Raw genomic sequence first — 23,785 nt, forward strand, 5'->3', positions numbered from 1 at the left:
GATCATAATAGAATGAAACTGGAAATCAATGACAAAAGAAGGAAGGAAAAATCCTACATCACTTGGAAAATGAACAATATGTTACTGAATGATCAATGGGTTACAGAAGACATCAATGAGGAAATCAAAAAATTCTTCGAGATAAATGAAAATACAGACACAACATATCAGAACCTATGGGACACAATGAACGCAGTTTTAAGAGGGGAATTCATTGCCTGTAGTTCATTCCTCAAAAAAAGAAAAAAACCAACAAATAAATGAGCTCACACTTCATTTCAAAACCCTAGAAAAGGAAGAGCAAAACAACAGCAAATGTAGCAGAAGGAAAGAAATAATTAAAATCAGAGTGGAAATCAAAAAAATTGAAACAAAAGAAACTATTCAAGGGGCTGGGGATGTGGCTCAAGCAGTAGCACGCTTGCCAGGCATGTGTGCAGCCCGGGTTCGATCCTCAGCACCACATACAAACAAAGATGTTGTGTCCACCAATAACTAAATAAATAAATAAATAAATATTTTTTAAAAAGAAACTATTGAAAAATTGACAAAAATAAAAGTTGTTTCTTCAAAAAAGTAAATAAGATCAATAGACACTTCGCAATGCTAACGATGAGAAGAAGAGAGAGAACTCAAATTACTAACATATGGGATGAAAAAGGCAATATCAAAACAGATGCTACAGAAATAAAGAAGATAATAAAAAATTATTTTGAAACCCTATATTCCAATAAAATAAAAGATAGTGAAGACATCAATAAATTTCTTAAGTCATATGATTTGCCCAGATTGAGTCAGGAGGATACACACAATTTAAACAGACCAACATCAATGGAGGAAATAGAAGAAGCCATCAAAAGACTACCAACCAAGAAAAGCCCAAGACCGGATGGGTTTACAGCAGAGTTTTAGAACAACCTTTAAAGAAGAATTAATACCAATACTTCTCAAGTTATTTCAGGAAATAGAAAAAGAGGGAGCTCTTCCAAATTCATTCTATGAGTCCAACATCACCCTGATTCCGAAACCAGACAAAGACACTTCAAAGAAAGAAACAACAGACCAATATCTCTAAATGAACCTAGATGTAACAATCCTCAATAAAATTCTGGCAAATAGGATACAAAAACATGTCAAAAAAATTGTCACCATGATCAAGTAGGATTCATCCCTGGGATGCAAGGATGGTTCAACATATGGAAATGAATAAATGTTATTCACCACATCAATAGACTTAAAGATAAGAACAATATGATCATCTCGATAGATGCAGAAAGAGCATTCGACAAAGTACAGCATCCCTTTATGTTCAAAACACTAGAAAAACTAGGGATAACAGGAACTTACCTCAACATTGTAAAAGCTATCTATGATACGCCTCAGGCTAGCATCATTCTGAATGGAGAAAAACTGAAGGCATTCCCTCTCAAATCTGGAACAAGACAGGGATGTCCTCTCTCACCACTTCTATTCAACATAGTTCTCGAAATACTTGCCAGAGCAATTAGACAGACAAAAGAAATTAAAGGCATAAAGATAGGAAAAGAAGAACTTAAATCATCACTATTTGCAGTTGACATGATCCTATCCCTAGCAGACCCAAAAGGTTCTACAAAGAAACTATTAGAGCTAATAAATGAATTCAGCAAAGTGGCAGGATATAAAATCAACACACATAAATCAAAGGCATTCCTGTACATCGGCGACAAATCCTCTGAAATGGAAATGAGGACAACCACCCCATTCACACTATCCTAAAAAAAAAAAAAAAAAAACTTGGGAATCAACCTAACAAAAGAGGTGAAAGATTTATACAATGAAAACTACAGAACCCTAATGAGAGAAATAGAAGAAGACCTTAGAAGATGGAAAAATATACCCTGTTCATGGTCAAGCAGAACTAACATCATCAAAATGGCAATATTACCAAAAGCACTCTATAGGTTTAATGCAATGCCAATCAAAATCCCAAAGGGACTTCTTGTAGAAATACATAAAGCAATCATGAAATTCATCTAGAAAAATAAAAGACCCAGAATAGCAAAAGCAATTCTAAAGGAAGAGTGAAACAGGCAGTATAGCGATACCAGACTTCAAACTATACTACAGAGAAATAATAACAAAAACAGCATGGTACTGGTACCAAAACAGGTGGGTGGACCAATGATACAGAATAGAGGACACAGAGACCAATTCACAAAATTACAACTATCTTATATTTGACAAAGGTGCTAAAAGCATGCAATGGAGAAAGGATAGCATCTTCAACAAATGGTGCTGGGAAAACTGGAAATCCATAAGCAACAAAATGAAATTGAATCCCTTTCTCTCTCCATGCACAAAAGTTAACTCAAAATGGATCAAGGAGCTAGGAATCAAAACAAAGACTCTGCATCTGATAGAAGAAAAAGTTGGCTCTAATCTACATATTGTGGGGTCGGGCTCCAAATTCCTTAATAAGACACCCATAGCGCAAGAGTTAACAACTAGAATCAACAAATGGGACTTACTCAAACTAAAAAGTTTTTTCTCAGCAAGAGAAACAATAAGAGAAGTAAATAGGGAGCCTATATCCTGGGAACAAATTTTTACTCATCACACTTCAGATAGAGCCCTAATATCCAGAGTATACAAAGAACTCAAAAAATTAAACAATAAGGAAACAAATAACCCAATCAACAAATGGGCCAATGACCTGAACAGACACTTCTCAGAGGAGACATACAATCAATCAACAAGTACACGAAAAAATGCTCACCATCGCTAGCAGTCAGAGAAATGCAAATCAAAACCACCCTAAGATACCATCTCACTCCAGTAAGAATGGTAGCCATTATGAAGTCAAACAACAAGTGCTGGCGAGGATGTGGGGAAAAGGGTACACTTGTACATTGCTGGTGGGACTGCAAATTGGTGCGGCCAATTTGGAAAGCAGTATGAAGATTCCTCGGAAAGCTGGGAATGGAACCGCCATTTGACCCTGCTTTTCCCCTTCTCAGACTATTCCCCAAAGACCTTAAAAGAGCATATTATAGGGATACAGCTACATCGATGTTCATAGCAGCACAATTCACAATAGGTAGACTGTGGAACCAAGCTAGATGCCCTTCAATAGATGAATGGATAGAAAAAATGTGGCATTTATACACCATGGAGTATTACTCTGCACTAAAAAATGACAAAATCGTGGACTTTGCAGGGAAATGGATGGCACTACAGCAGATTATGCTAAGTGAAGCTAGCCAATCCCTAAAAAACAAATGCCAAATGTCATCTTTGATATAAGGAGAGCAACTAAGAACAGAATAGGGAGGAAGAGCATGAGAAGAAGATCACTATTAAACAGGGTTGAGAAGGGGGAGGGAAAGAGAGAGAGAAGGGAAATTGCATGGTAAAGGAAGGAGACCCTCATTGTTATACAAAATTACATATAAGAGGAAGTGAGGGGAAAGGGGAAAAAAAACAACAGAGAGAAATGAATTACAGTAGATGGTGTAGAGAGAGAAGATGGGAGGAGAGGGGAGGGGAGGGGAGGAGATGGGAGGAGAGGGGAGGGGAGGGGAGGGGAGGGGGGATAGTAGAGGATAGGAAAGGCAGCAGAATACAACAGACACTAGTATGGCAGTATGTAAAAACGTGGATGTGTAACCGATGTGATTCTGCAATCTGTATACGGGGTAAAAATGGGAGTTCATAATCCACTTGAATCTAATGTATGAAATATGTCAAGAGCTTTGTAATGTTTTGAACAACTAATAATAATAATAAAAACATAAATAAAAATAAAATCACATATAAATTTCTTAAAAAAAAATATAAAAATACCAAATAAATAATCTAACATTACAACATTACATATCAAGACACTAGAAAAAGAAGGACAAACCAACACCCAAATCAGATATATAAAAAAAAAAAAAGGACAGGAAATAATTTAAATCAGAACTAAAATCAATGAAATTAAGAAACAAATACAAAAGACTGACAAAACAAAGAGATGGTTTGGGTTTTTTGAAAGGATAAACAAGATTGATAAAACCTTAGCCAAACTAATCAAAAGAAAAATGGAAAAAACTCAAATTAACAAAATTTGAGATGAAAAGGGAAATATCACCACAGACAGTACTGAAATCCAGAGGGTCATCAGAAACTATTTTGAATGTTTATATTCCAATAATCTGGAAAATCTTGAAGATACAAATTTCTAGGGACATATGACCTACTCAAATTGAACCATGAGGATACAGAAAACTTAAACAGATCAAAAATCAAATAATGAATTTGAAGCAGCTATCAAAAGTCTTCCAACAAAGAAAAGTCAAGGACTGGATGGATTTTCAGCTGGGTTCTACCAGACTTTTAAAGAAGAACTAATACCAATTCTCCTTACATTATTCCATGAAATTGAAAAGGAGGGAATTACTTCAAACCAATATCCTTAATGAGAATAGATGCAAAAATTCTTACTAAAATATTGGCAAGCTTAAAAAGATAGTGTGTCATGACTGAGGGGATTTCATCCCAGGGATGCAAGATTGCTTCAACACATATAAATCAATAAATATAATTCACCACATCAATAGACTTAAGGACGGGAATCACATGATTATCTCACCAGATGCAGAAAAAGCACTTGATAAAGTACAGCTCTCATTCTTGTTTAAAACACTAGAAAAAACAGGGATAAAAGCAATTTACCTCAATATTTAAAGGCTATATTTGATAACCCATGGTTAACATGATACTGAATGGAGAAAAACAGAAAGCATTTCCTGAAAAAACAGGAATAAGACAAGGATGACCACTTTTACCACTCTATTCAACACAGTCTTTGAAAATCTAGGCACAACAATCAGGCAAGAGAAGGAAATTAAAGGGATACAAAGAGGAAAAGAGCTTAAATGATCTGTTTGCTGATGACATAATACTATATTTAGAAGACCCAGAAAACTCCACCAGAAGACTTCTAGAAACCATAAATGAATTCAGAAAAGTAACAGGATTCAAGATCAACACTCATAAAATAATCATGATGAATCTGCTGAAAAAGAAAGTAGGAAAACTATCCTATTCACAATAGCCCTAAATAAATAAATAAATAAATACTTGGGAATCAATCTAATAAGAGATGGAAAACCTCTACAATGAAAACTACAGAACACTAAAGAAAGAAGTTGAAGAAGACCTTAGAAGATGGAAAGATCTCCCGTGTTCTTAAATAGGCAGAATTAAAATGGCTATACTACCAAAAGCACTATACAGATTCAATGCAATTCCATCAAAATTCAAATGATATTCTTCACAGAACTAGAAAAAGCAGTTAGGAAATTCATTTGTAAAAGTAAGATGTCCAGAATAGCCAAAGCAATCCTTAGCGAGAAAAGCAAAGCAGGAGGCATCACAATACCAGACTTCAAATTATACTACAGAGCTACAGTAACAAAAACAGCATGATATTGGTACCAAAAAGACATGAAGACCCATGGACTAGAACCGAAGACAAAGAGACAAATCCACATACAGTTATATGATACTAGACAAGGTAACAAAATCATGCACTGAAGAAAAGATAGCCTTTTGAACAAATGGTGTTAGAAAAACTGGAAATCCATATATAGAAGAATAAAATTTGACCCCTGTCTTTCACCCTGCACAAAACTCAATTCAAAGTGGATCAAAGACCTAAGAATTAGACTAGAACCCTGCACCTACTAAAAGAAATTGTAGGCCCAACACTCCATCATGTTGGCTCAGGAACTGACTTCCTTAACAAGACTCCTAAAGCACAAGAAATAAAATTTAAAATTAATAAGTAGGATGGCATCAAATCAAAAGGCTTCTTCACAGCAAAGGAAACAAGACCCTGACAAGAAACCATACAGATTGGGAGCAAATCTTTGCCACATGTTCCTCAGATAGGATATTAGTATCTAGAATATGCAAAAAACTCAAAAAACCTTAAGAAAACAATAAATAAATGGACAAGAAAACTAAACAAACACTTCTCAAAATAAGAAATGCAAATGTTTAATAAATATATGAAAACATTAACATTTCTAGCAATTAGATAAGTGCAAATGAAAACTACACTGAGATTTCATCTCACTCCAGTCAGAATGGCAATTATCAAGAAGACAAGTAACAATAAATGTTGGCTAGGATGTAGGGGGAAAAGGTACACTCACCTTATCGATGGAATAGCAAATTAGTGCAACCCCTCTGGAAAGCACATTGGAGATTTCTCAGAACTAGGAATGGAACCACCATATAACTAAGCTATCCTACTCCTCAGTATATATGCAAAAGATTTAAAATGAGCATACTGCAGTTACACAACCCCATCAATGTTTATGCCAGCACAATTCACAATAGCCAACCTAGGTGCCCTTCAACAGATGAATGGGTAAAGTAAATAAAGTAAACATATACACTCAATGGAGTTTTACTCAGCCATAAAGAAGAATGATATTATGGCATTTGCCAGTTAATGGGTGGAACTGAAGACTTTCATGTTAAGTGAAATAAGCCAGTCCCAAAAAGTCAAATGTTGAATGTTTTCTGAAATGCAGAAGCTAATCCAAAATGGGGCAGGGGGTGGGGGGAGCTCAGAGGACGAAGTATCAGTAGAATAGAGAAAAGGATTGAAGGGGAGGTAGGAGAGATGGGATAGTAAAGAACAGCAGAATGAATCTGACTCCGACCTAACTTTCCTATGTACACATATGAATATACCACAGTGAATCTCACAATCATGTACATCCACAAGACACTGATTTAAAAAAAACAAAAACCATAAGTAAATAGCAAAAAGATTTCAGTAGAATAGTGGAAAAAGAAAAGAAGAAGAGAAAGAAGAAGTACTGGAGGTTGAATTAGAACAAACGATATTCCAATGCTTTTATAATTATGTCAAAATGAATCCTAACGTAACATATAACTAGAAAGAACCAATAAAAAATCTGAAAAATTGTGCTGTATATGTGTAATAAGAATTGTACATTCTTTTTTAAAAATATTTATTATTAAGTTTTAGATGGACACAATATCTTTATTTTACATTTATGTGGTGCTGAGGATCGAACCCAGTGCCTCTTGCATGCTGGGCGGGCACTCTGCCACTGAGCCACAACCCCAGCCCCAAGAACTGTACATTCTTATTACATTCCACTGTCATTTATTTTTTAATAAATGCATTCCATTGTCATTAATTTTTTAAAAAAAGAACCAATAAAAAAGTATAAAGTACTATACTAAGACAGCAGATAAGGTATACACATACTGTGATGTTTTGTTAGGATATTACAGCAACATCCATGCTTTGCAAAAAGATAGAAAGGAGAAAGAAAAGAAATGCCATAGGAAGTTAGGGAAGGAAAAGCAAGGGAAAGAGGAAGACTGTTCAACCCCAGGATGTTCAAAACCAAGAGCATGCTAATTCCCATAAACCTACATAGACAGGATGATACCCACACAATCATTCCTCTTCAAAGCAAACCTTCTAATGAGAAAAAAAAAATAATATTCCTTGAAAAGTCACAACATGCAATAGAATTATCTGATTTCCAAGAAGAAAGAAACAATATCAGAATACCTATAGTGATGATATTGATTTTTCCCTTTGTATCATATTTCATTCAGTGTAAATTCTAAAGCCCATAGCTATAGGAGGAACACCAACAAGTTTTAGACAATGATAAAGTTACTGTATTTATTTTAAAATATTGTCTTAAACAACAAATAGTTTTACAAAAACCTAATTTATTAACACAAATTAGATTTTTAAATGAAAATATACCTCTCACATTTGATCATTCATGAAGTCATACCCAGAATAAGAGACTGAGTCATGAACAGCAAATTTATATTCTTCTCTCCAATAAAGATATGCTCTTTTGTATAAAAATGACATACAATATACTATTCTTTCTTAAGAAGTAAAAACTATTGGTCCTTGTTTTGAGTCTCATAATACATACAGCATGAATGTTTTCTTTTACTCCTTCATACAACTGTAATCAATCCAGCCATGTCAAGCTCTTTATCAATTTTTATTTTAAAAATGTCATGAGCTGTGGCTAATGGACTTCTCAAGGTAGTAAAACAAAATGATTCAATATCAATAATGCAGATATATGTTCATTATATTCAACTTACCTAATACACTGACAAAAGCATCAAAAAGATGAAATGTAAGCAGTGGCTCTTTCAAGTGACCATAATAATCTGCTATAGTTTTAAATACATCTTTTTCAAATCCCAAGTACATAGGCTGCTTCAAATCTGAACAGTTGGGCCCTATTTTTAAAAAACAGAAAAAGAAACACTAATGGATCAATTACCTCTAAAGATTATAATCTGTACACAAGTGTGTTAGGTAAAGATATTCAAGATACATACAGAACAGAAAAAGATCGTGGAAAACTAACATTATGTACATTGATATACATTTCACTTACACAAATATGTTTTCTAAGTTGAAATCTATTATAAAACAATGAGGCAAAGCACTGACCTACTTCCATTTTAAAAGAAATTTACTCTTTCTATTCTTCTAAAGAGCACACTTATGAAATGTAAACAATGATAATTTTCTTGGAAATATTCAAAATTTTCTTACTCTTGATAAATTAACCTATATAACAATTAGCTGATATATACAATAGACAAGTTATAAAGTGATTTTCATAGCTTTTCATTATTTCATCACTGGTATATTATTAAACCCTACAGTCATAGAGCTGAATAAAATAATCAAATTTCTGCCTCTAATTAAACTATTACAGACTAATGAAAATTCAAATTCTTTTAAAAAAAAAAGATAACCTGAAAAGGAGATTTTACATTTTGCTTATTATTCATTCTGATTTTAAACTCTCTAGTTGATTCCAGGCCAACCATCAAAAGATGACTTACCTCCACTGGCCACACCTACGCCTGCAAAAGACTAAACAACCACACCCAAATAGAGCTCTATCCCTGGGGGAATGAAGGAAGCAGACAAGATAAGTTGAAAGGAAATTCTTTCTACAGAATCACTGAAGTAAGGAAGGAAGAGCAAACTAGAAAGGGGTGCAAACCACTCTGGGCCTTCACATTTCAATCCAATGGAACATCATGAAATGTCTTTTTCTGGTCTCCCTAGGAACCTGCTTACCTTTCAACATTCTGTTCTCTTCTTATAAAATAATTTATTAGCTAAAATAATGAAATATCTATACATGTGGGATCATGTAAAACCAGAGCAAATGTAGCTACCACTTCTTTTTTTTTGGGGGGGGGGCGGGATCGGGGTGTACTGGGGATTGTACCCAGGGGCACTTGACCACCGAGCCATGTCCCCAGCCCTATTTTGTATTTTATTTGGATACAGTGTCTCCTGAGTTGCTTTGTACCTCACGGTTGCTGAGGCTGGCTTTGAACTTGCAATCCTCCTGCCTCAGCCTTTTTAGCCGCTAGGATAACAGATGTGCACCACAACTCCTGGCTAGCCATCATTTTTGTTGCTTCCTACGGATACAGCCCAAGCTTAGCCAACTGAAATAATTAGTTTTATAACTCAGCAAGACACATTGCTTAGAACTAGTCACTACCAGGATAAGTATATGGTTCATTCTAAGCAGTTATATCCCTTTGTGAAGATTTCATCATCCTTTTTGAAAATATGCAGAAAGAAAAACAAAACAGGTTTTCCAAAAAGAAAGAAAAGACAAGACAGTGCTCGTTGAGCTATATGAGAGGAGATAATATTTTTAAGATCTTTTCTTTCTTAACAAAATTTGAACTTTAAGAATATTTTTCTTTAATCTAGTTTTCTGACAAATTCTGGGAAATAAATGCTTTGGCTTTTTTTTTTGTTTGTTTGTTTGTTTGTTTGTTTAAATTTGTTTTGATCAAATTTTTGCAATCTAACGTACAAGAAAGAAAACTCCAGTTAACCTGGTTTTGTATTTATTTAGCATTAATCCCTCATTGTGTAGACAGCCATGATTGTGCCTGGCCAACAACCAAAGCATGGAGACCCATATGCATACGGTCTACAATAATTGTGGATAGGACTTAAAGAGAAAGAGATGAGTAGCTGACTTACAGAAAAGGAGGCAAGTGGCCTTCGAATATCATTACTCAGCCTATCCTTTCTGCTTCGTTTTAGTTAACTGTAATAAGAATCTGAATTTAGAAAAGGAAAGGACCAAGAACACCTCATGAGTTTGATGGATTCAAAGTAAATGTCAAGGGTCAAGGAGCATTCTATAAAACTTAAGAGATTTTATGAAGCTATTCAAAAGGTCAACCTTGCCCTTTGGCCACCATTTATTCTTTGATACATCAATGAACATCTTTATGGACATGCCAACTATTGGTAAAGCATCCCACTTGGTTTATGTCAGCATGTTCCCAACTGCCAACATTGTCCACCTCATATAATATCACCTCATAAGTGTGAAGATCATTTATAATCAAGCCTCATATCTTTCCCCTCTATAAACAAAGAATTCAGTTAATCTAATCTTCCTTCAGAAGTTTGGTTCTTTTACATGTTTATCTTCAGGGAAATTACACTACATTTCGGTTGTCACTGAAAATTAAACTTTATAAATACCCCTTAAAACATATTATAATATATTATAGCTTAGATACTGGCCTCTGATGTTCTTTCCCACTGACTGATTTCCAAATCTCTGGTTTGCCAGGAGTTCTGAAATGGGTCATTTAACTTCCCATTTAAATCTATCTCATCATTGCCAACTCTGGTCAAAGATACAATTTAAATTTAATTTACCTCAAATGGTTGAGCAGGAAGAATAAAAAGCACTCCCCCAAACTAAAACCAAAGTACTCTACATCTCAGAGTTTCAAAAATATTAACCAAAAAAACAAAGAAAATTTTAATAATTAAACTCAGAGAAATTTGGGCTTTACACAAATTAATGTTGCTATGCATATTCAGAATGATGGTATATAGTCATTCTCCACATAGGACCACTAAGATTATTCACATTAAGCTAAGTGGTTAGTTTCACCTTATAACCAAACAAAACTAACTCAATGAAATAAGTAATTTAGAGTCTACTAATTCAAGAATTTAGATATCTCTCTGTACATGCTAGTCCTACCCAAAAAGAAAGAAGGAAACTATCTTTCTAAGGTAAATCAGAAGGCCCTCTAGATTGAATATTACCATTATCAGTCAACCAAAATAACTAGAACTCTTCCCAGTAAGATCACTTATTTGGAACCTAGCATAGTACATGCCTTTTAGCCCAGAAATGTGGGAGACTCAAGCAAGAAGATCACAAGTTCAAGGCCAGGCTGGCCAATTTAGAGAGACCCTGTTTCAAAATGAAAAATAAAGAGGGCTGAGGATGTAGTTCAGTGGTAGAGAACTTGTCTAGCATGCATGCAAGGCCTTGGGTTCAATTATTAGCACCAGAAACCAATCAATCAATCAATCATTTGTCTGGAGGGTCAGCCTTTAACTTTTAGAATAATTTCTGTGCATTAAACCTCCTAAAAATGATTGTTAATAATATGCTATACTAATTTCTTTTCAGTACCCATGACAGCCAATGAAATGGATGCCACATGCCTACACAATGGATTTCAAATGCCTACAAAAGTCCTCATAGGGACCAACCTGGTGCAGTCCCCCTTGTCTTACATCCAAATTCCTAAAACAGGCCTTTCTTATTTCTCTGCATGCAGGTCCTTCTCCTTCCAAGCCATCCTGCATATCAGTTGAATCAGTACACACTAAAATATTTCCCACTGAAAATACTGCCCTATGAAAAGCCAACATGAGAAAGATCTGCTGAGCAAACTGATGATATAACTATAGTAGATACTTTATAGCATGTCTTCTAGGAATAAAAATACAGGCTTCAGGAATAAAACCTGTAGACTATTAATAGGCAGTTGTCACTACGTTACATGCACTATTACTAACTTATTTCTCTCCTGTGATGAAGCAGTCAGAAGTAGTGAGACTTTATCTACAGTGTGATTATATCCATATGAAAATGGAAGCACCAAATGCCTTTAAAATTATTTTATAATAGCCCTTTCACTAAGTCACAAATTTATCACTAAAAGCACAGTAGTCCCAAAACAATTAGCTGCCAGTCTCACAGGTGTCAAATCAGTATTTGGTCCATTGAGCCGAAATATTTTCTAATTCAGGGCACTAATTTCTCTCAATTCCATAAAACTGGCAGATAATTAGTACTTACAATTTGCCAAACACTTCATAGCTGACAGTACCCAATGAGGCAGTTCTTCTGCAGGAGAAATAAAAAATAAAAAGATTTTTTTTTCAATTCTATGTAACTCAAGGGAAAAAAAAAAAAAAAAAATATATATATATATATATATATAAAGAATGTATTACTTGCCCAGGTAATATGAACATATGACCAATTTTTGCATCAGAACATTTCAAAGATAGAATTCTTTCTAAGCAGAAGTGTTATAACCTGTACTTTGATAAATGACACCTACAAATTTCTCTTAGGGCAATATGCACCATTAGAAAAAAAAAAAATTGGGTAGTTTGGCCCAGAGAAATACATCAACAGACAAATCAATTAACCCTAAAAATTATGAAAGGCCATGAAAATTCAGAAGTAGCAAAAATAATACCCATTAAACGCATTTATGAAACAAAATAAATAGCAAAAAGTAAATTATGGGCTGGGGGTATAGCTCAGTGGTAGAGCACAGGCTTATCATGCACAGGGCCCTGGGAACAATACCCAACAACAACAACAAAAAGATACGTTCTTTTTTCTTTTGTTGTTTTTGTTTTAATGTAGATGGAAAATTTGCCTTTATTTTATTTGTTTATTTGTTTATGCAATGCTAAGATCAAACCCAAAAAGGTACCTTTTGTAGATCCAATGTAAGTTTCATTTTAGCTATTAACATTTAAAAAATGCTTTTGGCAAAGAAAGTTTTACAGACAAGTTAGTATTAGGCTATTAAGTATTAGGATAGCCTTAAAATAATAGAAGAAAAACACTGCTTCAAAAAGTCCCAGCTGAGCCTTTTCAGTCTCTGTCCTGCCACAGACACTGATGAGAAGGACCAACACTCAGGCTTCCACTTCATCTTCTTGGGTAAAAATGGGAAGACAATTTTGAATTGAGTAAACCTGAGTCTCCTGAACAGGAGTTTATAATATCCTCTCTTCCCTAAAGAACTTAAACAAAAGATGACTGGTCATCAACTGTAACTGCAAGTGTGTGCTACACTCAGAAAATGGGGAAGGATTTAGATGCACTTCTACAAAACTTAATGTTATATGGTGATATTAATTCAAAAACTCACAAAGTCACCACAAATCTATTTCTGCCTCCCATTGTCCTCCATTCCTGATAGAAGGGGTATGAAAGAGAAAGTGTTTCCATTTTTAAAGACAGACTCTGCTCCTGCTAGGTGACATGGACTAGAAATGCCTTCTGTCCTCTTACAGCTGCTCAGGCTCCTTCTGGTACCCTCTGTCTGCTGCTTAGGAGCCTCAAGCCCTGAATTTAATGTTTTATAAAATCCCAAGACGTATTATACTTACTATATTCTCACATCCAAAGGTCATTTAGTTCCAGCCAATCCTCAGCATCAAGAATTGAATTAAAAGATAAAACCAAAGAATAATAAAAATGGGAGTTCATAACCCACTTGAATCAAAGTGTGAAATATGATATATCAAGAACTATGTAATGTTTTGAACAACCAACAATAAAAAAAAAGAAAGGGAAATAAGACAAAAAAAAAGAATTGGGTATTTTGCTATTCAATGAATATAAAGTTTCAGTTAGCAAGATGGATAAGTTCTAGAGATGTTCTATAGAATTAACAATACTATATTGTGCACTTAAAAGTATGTTAAGTGGGTGGATAATACATTAAATTTTTTCACTACAATAAAAAAAAATCTAAAAAAAAAAAAAAAGAAACCAAAGAATAAAATAAAAGCACACAACCAATTCTGGTTCAACCCTCACCCATAGGAAGAAAGTTGTTTTGTTTGTTTTTTATTTTTATTTTTAAATGTACATGACAGTAAAGTGTATTTTGGCATATATGCATACATGGAGTATAACATTCTAATAAGTATCCCATTCTTGTGGTTGAACATGATATGGAGTTACCCTGGTCATATATTCATATTAACATAGGAAAGTTATGTCCAATTAAAACAAACCTAGGAATTGTTGGGCACTATAGGCATCACTATACTATAGTGATATGACTATATATTTCCAAATCAAAAACTGGGTTAGGTAGGTAATGAAATGTCTTTTTCTTCCCTCCAATTTATAAATGGGTCTGGAGGAAAAGGTATGAAATACCCTCAACATTTAAAGAAGTACCTTGTTTAAAAAAAATGACATAAATCAAGAAGACTATACCAGGTAATCTGATACAAAGACATATCATGAAAAAGTGAGCCAGAAGCTAAAGGCAGTGGATCCGAGCCCCCATGTTAAAACTGACTCACTTGGTTAGGTCTTAAACATCCTTACTTTCCAGAGGGTTTTACCTAGGGATAACACAGAACCACTTAGTGGTAGGTGGGGGCAGGGGGGTTACAATGAACTAGTCTCTAGATGGATTCTGCTAAGGTTTTCACTTCTGGACACTCATCTCTCCATGACATTTTCTTTATCCAAAAAATTAGACAAAAGGTTTTTTTTTTATTTTTTAGTTTTTTGTTTGTTTGTTTAAGTATTGTGCAATGAGAGAAAGATATATGAAAGGAAAGGATAAAGTTGCTTAGGTTTAGGGAAGGGTCAAAGAGGAGCTGATGGATCTGCAGAGCCAATGTGCCAGGTCAACCAAGAACAAATGGTTTTCATGCACTTACTTGACTTGTCATCAAGGATAACCACTCCCTGCTTGCTAACACTATATACATTATGGACGATGAACTTGGAGTTGACAAATTTGACATCTAAAACTTCTTCTAAGGAGTCTAAGCCAAGGATTTTCTGTAAACTAGAAGATAAATAATAATCATTATTAACCTTGAAACCTGGTGCTGCAAAACCTTATTCTTTAAAGGGCATTATTGTCATGCACTTCACCCAACCATTGAAGGCAAACTTAGCAGAAATGGAATACAATTTAAAAATAAAAACCTTAAAATATATCCTTTTGCCATTAACATACTACTTTAATGATTCAGTAATACAATGCTTTGAATTCCAAGAAAATAATTTTATAAGAAAAAATATTATACAATCAAAAACTAATTTATCCAATGATGACAAATTGCTACTAGTATATCTTTGTGAGAAAAAATAATTGCTGCAATACTCTTAACTTCAATTATACCTATAATTCTTCATACATGAGACCAAATTTTCCCTCGTGTTTATTGTTTAAGATTTCAATGTTACTCAAAAGTTAAACTCTTAAATTCCTATTTAAATAGCAATAGAAAATTTTCAGAATTTAAATTGTTTGCTAAACAACATAGCTACAGATTATGCAAAAGTTGAGATTTTTTCCATAATTTCAGAAATTAAATATGCAGAGAATAATGAAGATACAAAACAGAAAACAAAATCACTAAAATTTCTCATAGATATCAAATGTACATACTATGATAATGTCATAGACTTCCATATTTCTTCTACATTGGCCTCTGTCAGCTGTCTGCGGTGGACAAGACGGCAAGCAGGCACCTCTCCAATAGCAATACTGTGACGCTTGAACCACATCTCAGAATTCTAATTTGGGAGGTGGGGAAGAAGGAGGAAAGGAAGGAGAAGGAATAGTAAGAGAGAATAAATCTTTCAATATATAGGGTATGATTTGATAAGAATAATTTGATTTAAGATAAATAATTACAATTACAAACTAACTTTCTTTGTGTGGACCAATGAGAAATGAGTAAAGGACTCTTAAGATTAGGTCATATTATAGATGAATGTTTATAAATTACAAAAGAACAACATCAATAAGCATGACAGTAAACAGTACCTACCTTCATTTACTATGGTAATTTCAACTACTCAGTGAAGCCGAAGTGTCATTAATATAAAAACAATTTTTTTTGAAATGGGGTTTTGCTAGGTTGCACAAGCTTGTCTGAAACTCCTGGGCTCAAGGGATTCCCCCTGCAGAAGCACAGGCATGGTCCACCACACTTAGCACAGTAAAATAACTTTTTATTTTTTGAGATGTGGTCTTGCTGATTGCTGAGGCTGGTCTTGAACTTGAGATCCTACTGTGTCAGGCTCTGGAACATCTGGGATTATAGAAGAATGCCACTGTGCCCAGCTCATAAAATAATTTTTTATTAATTTACAATTAAATTGAGGAATACCTATTCAAATCCACACACTGTCCAAATTGAGTGATTAATTAAAATAAAACTAAAGTAGATTACTTTGGCAAATTTTCTAAAGCAAATGTCAAATAAATACACTATTGGAAAGCAGCTCAAAAGTGGCATCTGCCAAGGGAGAACCAAGAACTCAAGGACAGCTGAGGACACCAGAAGAGAAGAGAAGGAATGAACCCCTTTCCACAGAGGAAAAATCTAAAGCTTAGAGGGGTTAAATAATTTTCCCCAAGTCACTCAGCTCTGCCACATTATTCTTAGGAGCTCACATTTAGACTACTAGACATAAGTTACAAAACTTTCTTTTCATAATCACAGAGAAGAATTTGGACATTTAAAAGGCAATACACGGGCTGGGGTTGTGGCTCAGTGTAGAGCGCTTGCCTAGCATGTGTGAGGCACTGGGTTTGATTCTCAGCACCACATAAAAATAAATAAAGTTTTTTTAAAAAAGGCAATATATATAAGAAATCACAAAGAATTTCTATGATTTTTTTTTTTTTTTACAAAAAAAAAAACCAGAAAAATCTTACTTGTAAAAAAAAAAAGGGGAAGGAATTTTCTGGGATTTCTTTTTTTTTCTTTTTTCTTTCTCCTTTTTTTTTTTTTTTTTATGTGTGTGTATTGCTGGGGATTGAACTCAGGGCCATGTGCATGCAAGGCAAGCACTCTAATAATTGAGCTATATCTCCAGCCCTGGGATTTTTTTTTAATTGGATTTTGGTTTTGCTTTTAAAGAATTACTGAACTACAAAAGAAATTCAAAGGCCACATGCATGCGTGAATTTCTAAGCATCCAAAACAGGTGTTTTAGAAGGAAAAGTTGGAGGTAACAACATTTGTCTAGCAAGTCTACTTACAAATCTTTCCTAAAAAAAAACTCATGAATATATTCAAATAATTGTCTGTAAAGGTATTGCTTAGCACATTGTTTATATGTTGAAAAACTGGAAATACTGTAAACGCCTAACAATAAAGGAGTAGAGAAGTAAAATATCAATTTTATATTGGACATGAGGCAGGCATTAAAAATAATGTTGGATGTTGAAAAGCATGAAAACAATGAGCATAGTACGCTGTTGTAAGTGAAGAACTCAGGCTCCAAAACAGCCCAGCATGACCTCATTTCTGAGTTAAAAACATGCATAGAAAAAAAGGATATACAATAAAAATATTAATAATAGAAATTCTCCCTAGGTAATATTATGAGTAATTCATTTTCTTCTTTCTCTTCCTATAAACAATTCTATGAAATAATTTATTATGGCAATAGTTCTTAATGCTGAGAAACTGTGTATCAGGTGCTATTCTAAGCACCTTTTTTTTTCTCCTTTGAAAAATATTTTAATTAAGAAAGGATAACATGTTTTAGGTATTACTTTTACTACCTTAAGTAGTGCTAAAAAGTAATCTGAATTGCTATTCCTTATTATAACTAAAAAAACACAACCAAAGGAAGTTGTGAAATTTGTAACAGGTGTTTGGGGTCATTAAATATAAGGGTTCTTCTTTTCCTTGGGATAAACACCATCTATTCCTTGAAATGTATTACTACCATAAAATTTCATAATATAGATGGCAGTGTAAAAATGTATAATACTGGGCTGGGGTTGTGGCTCAGTGGCAGAGTGCTTGCCTTGCACAAGTGAGGTTCTGGGTTTGATCCTCAGCACCACTTAAAAATGCATAAACAAAATAAAGACATTGTGTCCATATATAAGTAAAAAATATTTTTTAAAAAATGTATAATCTATAACTAAGCTTTTTATAATTTAGCACTAAATGTAACTTCTTACATGTTCCCAAGTTATATAATAATATATCAAGAAAATGACAAAAATTTAAGAGTTCTTTTTCTTAGCAAATTAATACAAACTTAGCCTCACTTTCATACTGTTACAGAAATATCTATACTATACCATGTATTATACATTCCTTACTGAGTCAATACAAATTTCAAATGTGCAATATTAAATGAATTCTACCTACTCAAAGTAAATTTTTAAAAAATAAAAAATATAGTAGGTAATGATCATCACATTCCACCATTATTAATTACCCCATGTCTCCCCTTCCCCTCCAACCCCTCTAGATAGAGTTTGTCTATTCCTCCCATGTTCCCACTCCCTATATAAATAAAAAAAAATACATAAAAATATAGTAGGTATCCCTTAAAATACACAATGGAGACATTCCAAGCACTTTGTAGGTACGAACTCAACTCCATTTCCACAGCAACCCTACCTTGGAGGGATGAGTATACTGATCAGAGAACTCAGACACAAGCACATGGATGATAGAGACACACGCTCAAACAGCCTCAACCTGGAGAAGCCACAATTTGTACCCAGCAGTTTGACACCAGAGCCCACACAGCAAATAACCATATTTGCTTTATTTTATTTTGTTTGTTTGGGTTTGGTTTGAAATAATGGCTATGTAAGATAGCCAAAACATAAACCAAAAACAAACAAACAAACAAGCAAACCGAAGACAGAGACAGAAAGAAAAAGTTAAACAACAGAAAAGAACAAGCTCAAGTTTCATAAAGGATGAACTGTTTATTAGTTGACAACTTCATCATTCTAAAACTTCATCAAGGGCCCCACTGAGGACACTTCCTGCTCTGCCATTTCCCTTTGAATTATCCTAAGAAGCAGGAGCCCAAGCTTTGGTGGAATGATTGTAGGCATGCAACCCCTTCCCTACACCTTAGGAGTTTTTGTTTTATGCAAAAGATTTATCGAGTGTCCCTGCGTGCCAGGCATCATGCAAGGCTCTACAAAGACAGTAATGTGTGAGAAAACAGTTTTATGTGTAAAACAAACAGGGAGTGCAGCCCCTTCCCTACAAATAAGGGGTTGGGAGGGGGGGTGTGGAATACAAGCAAAGGCAGGACAAAGTCACAAATAAATAAAAAGAGATATGGATACAAATGGCCAGGGATAAACATAGGCTTAAGCAGGGAGGAGGCTGGTAAATCTGGGACTCTGGCATATTAATTCAGATCTCCCCAGAATTAAAACTGAAAATAGAAGTCGCTGTTTTTAGTGCAAAGCCCTGAACAATGGGTTGAGATGTTCTATTGAACACTTGGGTATTCTTAGTGGGAGCACCAGGAACATTATAACTTCACAGAACCAGGTAGAACAGAAGAGGGAATCATATCAGTGGCATAAAAGCACATTGATATGAGATTCTATCTTATGTAAACAATACTGGATGAGTTTTAAATGAAATCATGATTGTTGAATAACAACTCTACAATCATATTCCCCGGTGTTTAAATTCAAATGTTCTAAAAACATACCTGATCTCTTAAAATTTATATTTTAATTTTCTATAGGACAAGAACTATTGACTGCACCTTGACTAAGTACTCCTAATTGGACATAAATAGTCCTCTAATAGCACTCACTCTTCCGTGTACTTTTTATTGTGTGCTTTATTGGACAACAAGTCCTTTCAGAATAAAAACTGTCACACATTACTGTCTTTGTAGAGCCTTTCATGATGCCTAGCATGTAGAGACACTTGAAAAATCTTTTGCATAAATAAGTTTAAGCAAAGGGAGACATCAAATACAGCGTCCCCTCTAAGTTCCAGGGCCATTGTCCCTATCTGCCTGTGAGACACCTACATTTACTACCATCCATCTTTATCACCAAATTTATCACCATTCCTGACACATCCACAAGTTCCCTACAGAGTCCCCATTTTGGTCACTGGTATCACTCTTTTCCTTGTAATCATTTAGAAAAAAATCTAAGCTTTTTAACTGTTTTCTCCAAAATGAGACATTATACAATTTCTTCAGGGAAAAAAAATATATATATATAAATATATATATTTATATATATATATAAATATATATATTTATATATATATATAAATATATAAATATATATATTTTTATATATATATATATATAGTTTCTTTTAATTACTTGGCCTAAAAATAGTTTCATCATATCTTTACAAATAAAATTATTTTGGCTGTCTAGTTGCATAAGACTAGATTAACTTAAAACCATAGGTTAGCAAAATTCTTTAAAATCACCTTATCAAAGTTTTTCTCTGTATTTTATTTTTTAGCGTTATCTCAATCTTGGTAGTCATCAACTAGGGATATTTTAAGGAGAAGATATGTAAAAGAAGAGTGAGTCTAAACCACAGTGAGCTGAGGTTTTCCTACACTAGAAGAATCTGTCTTTGTTCATATATTGTGTCAAGGATCATTCTACAATATATCATGCCCTACCCTTCTTACTTTCGACTATTAATAATAACAAACTTCAGGAGAAAAAAGCAGAAGAGGTGTAAGTCATGGAGCAGACAAGAAAAAAAAGGATTGCAATGGGAGTTTTAACAGATATTTGCTCTGACTGAACACAAGAAAACAGCTACCACATATTCTGTCAAACTGTCGATGGGTAAGAGTGAAAAAATGTAAGAGCCGATCTTTCTTGGTTAACTATCTCTCAGCTGTTGACAGGTATGATATTGTCTTATAGTACTTCAAGGCCATTGTTCATAAGGCACTAACAGAAGCAACTGGCCCAGACCTGGGCATTATCAGATAATGTCTTTTAGTCGCAGCACTTACCAGCACAACTGGCCTCACTGGGATGTTCTCCTGCGAGGTGCCCGGTGGGGGATCATTCCATTCTGGAAATTTAATAATATTCTTTTGGTATAGGGGCTTCTTTGGATATGGCTTCAGGGGTGAAGAAGGAGGAAATCTAAAAATCCAGAAGAAATGTTCTATTATTAGGATAAGTGGGAAAACCAGATTATTTTAATAGTAGTTCCCACATTTTGCATAAGAATTCCACACTTTAGATAATAAATGATCTTATACTTCATCAAATTATTACATGGCTAATTGTATCCAATAATAACAAATTTTTACAAAATATTCATTATGGGCTGGGGTTGTGGCTCACTGGTAGAACACATGCCTCGCACGTGAGGTACTGAGTTCAATCCTCAGCATCACACAAAAATAAATAAATAAAGATATTATATCCATCTACAACTAAAAAAATATTTTTTAAAAATATTCATTACCTCTAGATAGGGAAGAGAGGTGGGGGAGAAAGGGAGGGAGAATGGGAATTGCATGGAAGAGGGAAGGAGACCCCCTTCGTTATACAGAATACAGGTATGACGATGTGAGGAAAAAAAAAAGAAGTGGGTCACATTAGATTGGGTAGAGAGAAGTGATGGGAGGGGAGGGGAAGGGAAGGGGGGATAGGAAGGACAGCAGAATAAAATAGACATTATTATTGCTGTGGGTATATATGTGACTGCATGACCAATGTAATTCTTCAACCTGTACACTCAGAAAAATGAGAAATTATATCCCATCTGATTCAAATAAATTTTAAAACAAATTAAAAAATGGAAAAAATATTCATTATGCCCCTCAAAATTTATGGAGAAAAACAGCCATCAAATATGTGATATTGTTAAAAATAAATAAAACTTGTTCCCTTGTCATAGGATTTTCATGATTAAAAATGCTGTTAATGGGAGGCTTAGCCCTTTGTTTTACTCAGCTTGAAATTCTTAATGCTCATAACTCAAGCCAAAACTTGTAGAAATAGAAATTACTGATAGCAAAATCCTCAATAATACTTACTGAATAATACATTAATATGGAAGTCATTTGGCCTAGTAATCACTTTTATAACTGCTTCTAATAAAAATTAACCCTCCTTCTTTTGAATATCTAACAATTCACACTGAGATTTAAGCTTCAGTCTAGAAATCTGTCCAGAAGGAGCTAGAAAGCTGCCCAGTATCTTTCTTCTGCCTTTCTACACAGCTTCCCTGTTCCTAGCCTTCCTGCATATCAGTAACATCACTTTCCGAACAAGCACACACAAGCCTGCATAAATTCCAACTCTCTAAAATGGTCTATACCATAACTGATAAGGAACTGAAACTAAATATTTATTCCTCAGAGGATCTTTTTTTAATAAACTTGTTAGAAAAGAACACATTGCAAATGCATTGCATGGCTGCGGGTGTAGCTCAGTGGAACAGCACTTGCCTAGCATGCACAAGGCTCTGGGTTCCATCCCCAGCGAAGAAGAAGGAGAAGAAGAATGTAGAAACAAAGAATTTTAAAATGTCTATACTTTTCAAGGAATGTTTATATCAAGGTAAATCTAGAGAATCATAAATAATAAGAGCACTCTGGAGATATTTTCAAAAAACAGTCTCAAGAGACTTGAAAAGTGATAACTAATAGAGAAAAGTTGAGTTTCATCTTCTCTAAAAAAAATATCCAATAACTACTTTCACAGTGAGGAAAAAAAATGAAGTCTGAAAATCATTAAAACAAGTGAAAGATAAATAAACCGAAAGATAGTTTAAAATCAAGTTACCAAAGAAGTTTTCCCAAGAGTCCAAACCACAGGAAATTCTAAAGCCAGTCAAAAGCACAGCACTGTGTAAGTAAAGGCTGACTTACAGAACTCAAGTCCAATTTCTTGGAAGCCAACAATAATGACAAAAGTTCTATTTCCAGCCAAACTATAGCACTCAAATATACAAAGCAAACACACATTCACATACACATACAATATTATATATAATTTCAGGAATTCACAGACTACCCGCCTCTCAGTCCTTTAAAAGTTAAACACAATACCTACCCCACCACCAAGACCCATGGCTTATTCTCCCACTTCATTCCCTCAAATATGGTGTAAAATTTTTAGACCTGAGTTCCAGGCTTAGCTTTCTCGTGAATTATCCATATTGCCTTTGAAAGAGAAAAGTCTCAAATAACCCAATCAATAAATGGGCAAAGGAACTGAACAAGCACTTCACAGAATACGATTGTCAACAAATATATAAAGAAATGTTCATGGTACTGGTATCAAAACAGGCAGGTAGACCAATGGTACAGAATAGAGGACACAGAAACCAATCCACAAAATTACAACTACCTTATATTTGATAAAGGGGCTAAAAGCATGCAATGGAGGAAGGATAGCATCTTCAACAAATGGTGCTGGGAAAACTGGAAATCCATATGCAACAAAATGAAATTGAATCCCTTTCTCTCACCATGCACAAAAGTTAACTCAAAATGGATCAAGGAGCTTGATATTAAATCAGAGACATGGCATCTGATAGAAGAAAAAGTTGGCTATGATCTACATACTGTAGGGTCGGGCTCCAAATTCCTCAATAGGACACCCATAGCGCAAGAGTTAAAAACAAGAATCAACAAATGGGACTTACTCAAACTAAAAAGTTTTTTCTCAGCAAAAGAAACAATAAGAGAGGTAAACAGGGAGCCTACATCCTGGGAACAAATCTTTACTCCTCACACTTCAGATAGAGCCCTAATATCCAGGGTATACAAAGAACTCAAAAAATTAGACAATAAGATAACAAATAATCCAATCAACAAATGGGCCAA

General features: G+C 34.4%; 1 protein-coding gene across 3 annotated transcripts in view; it reads right to left on the reverse strand.

The window, feature by feature from the left end:
• Depdc1b (DEP domain containing 1B) overlaps positions 1 to 23,785 on the reverse strand; it is a 94,571-nt gene that overhangs the window by 26,446 nt on the left and 44,340 nt on the right. For 2 of the 3 annotated variants that reach the window (XM_026402556.2, XM_077795777.1), the window contains exons 3-7: positions 20,951 to 21,086; positions 15,601 to 15,728; positions 14,861 to 14,991; positions 12,228 to 12,275; positions 8,155 to 8,295 (exon numbers count right to left, since the gene is read on the reverse strand). In XM_026402556.2, coding sequence (XP_026258341.1) covers positions 8,155 to 8,295; positions 12,228 to 12,275; positions 14,861 to 14,991; positions 15,601 to 15,728; positions 20,951 to 21,086 — 584 coding nt within the window. The remainder of the gene's footprint in view (positions 1 to 8,154; positions 8,296 to 12,227; positions 12,276 to 14,860; positions 14,992 to 15,600; positions 15,729 to 20,950; positions 21,087 to 23,785) is intronic. The other variant, XM_077795787.1, reaches the window with a different exon arrangement.

The sequence above is a fragment of the Urocitellus parryii genome, chromosome 1, assembly GCF_045843805.1.
Source record: "Urocitellus parryii isolate mUroPar1 chromosome 1, mUroPar1.hap1, whole genome shotgun sequence".
In the NCBI taxonomy this organism is placed as follows: Eukaryota; Metazoa; Chordata; class Mammalia; order Rodentia; family Sciuridae; genus Urocitellus; species Urocitellus parryii.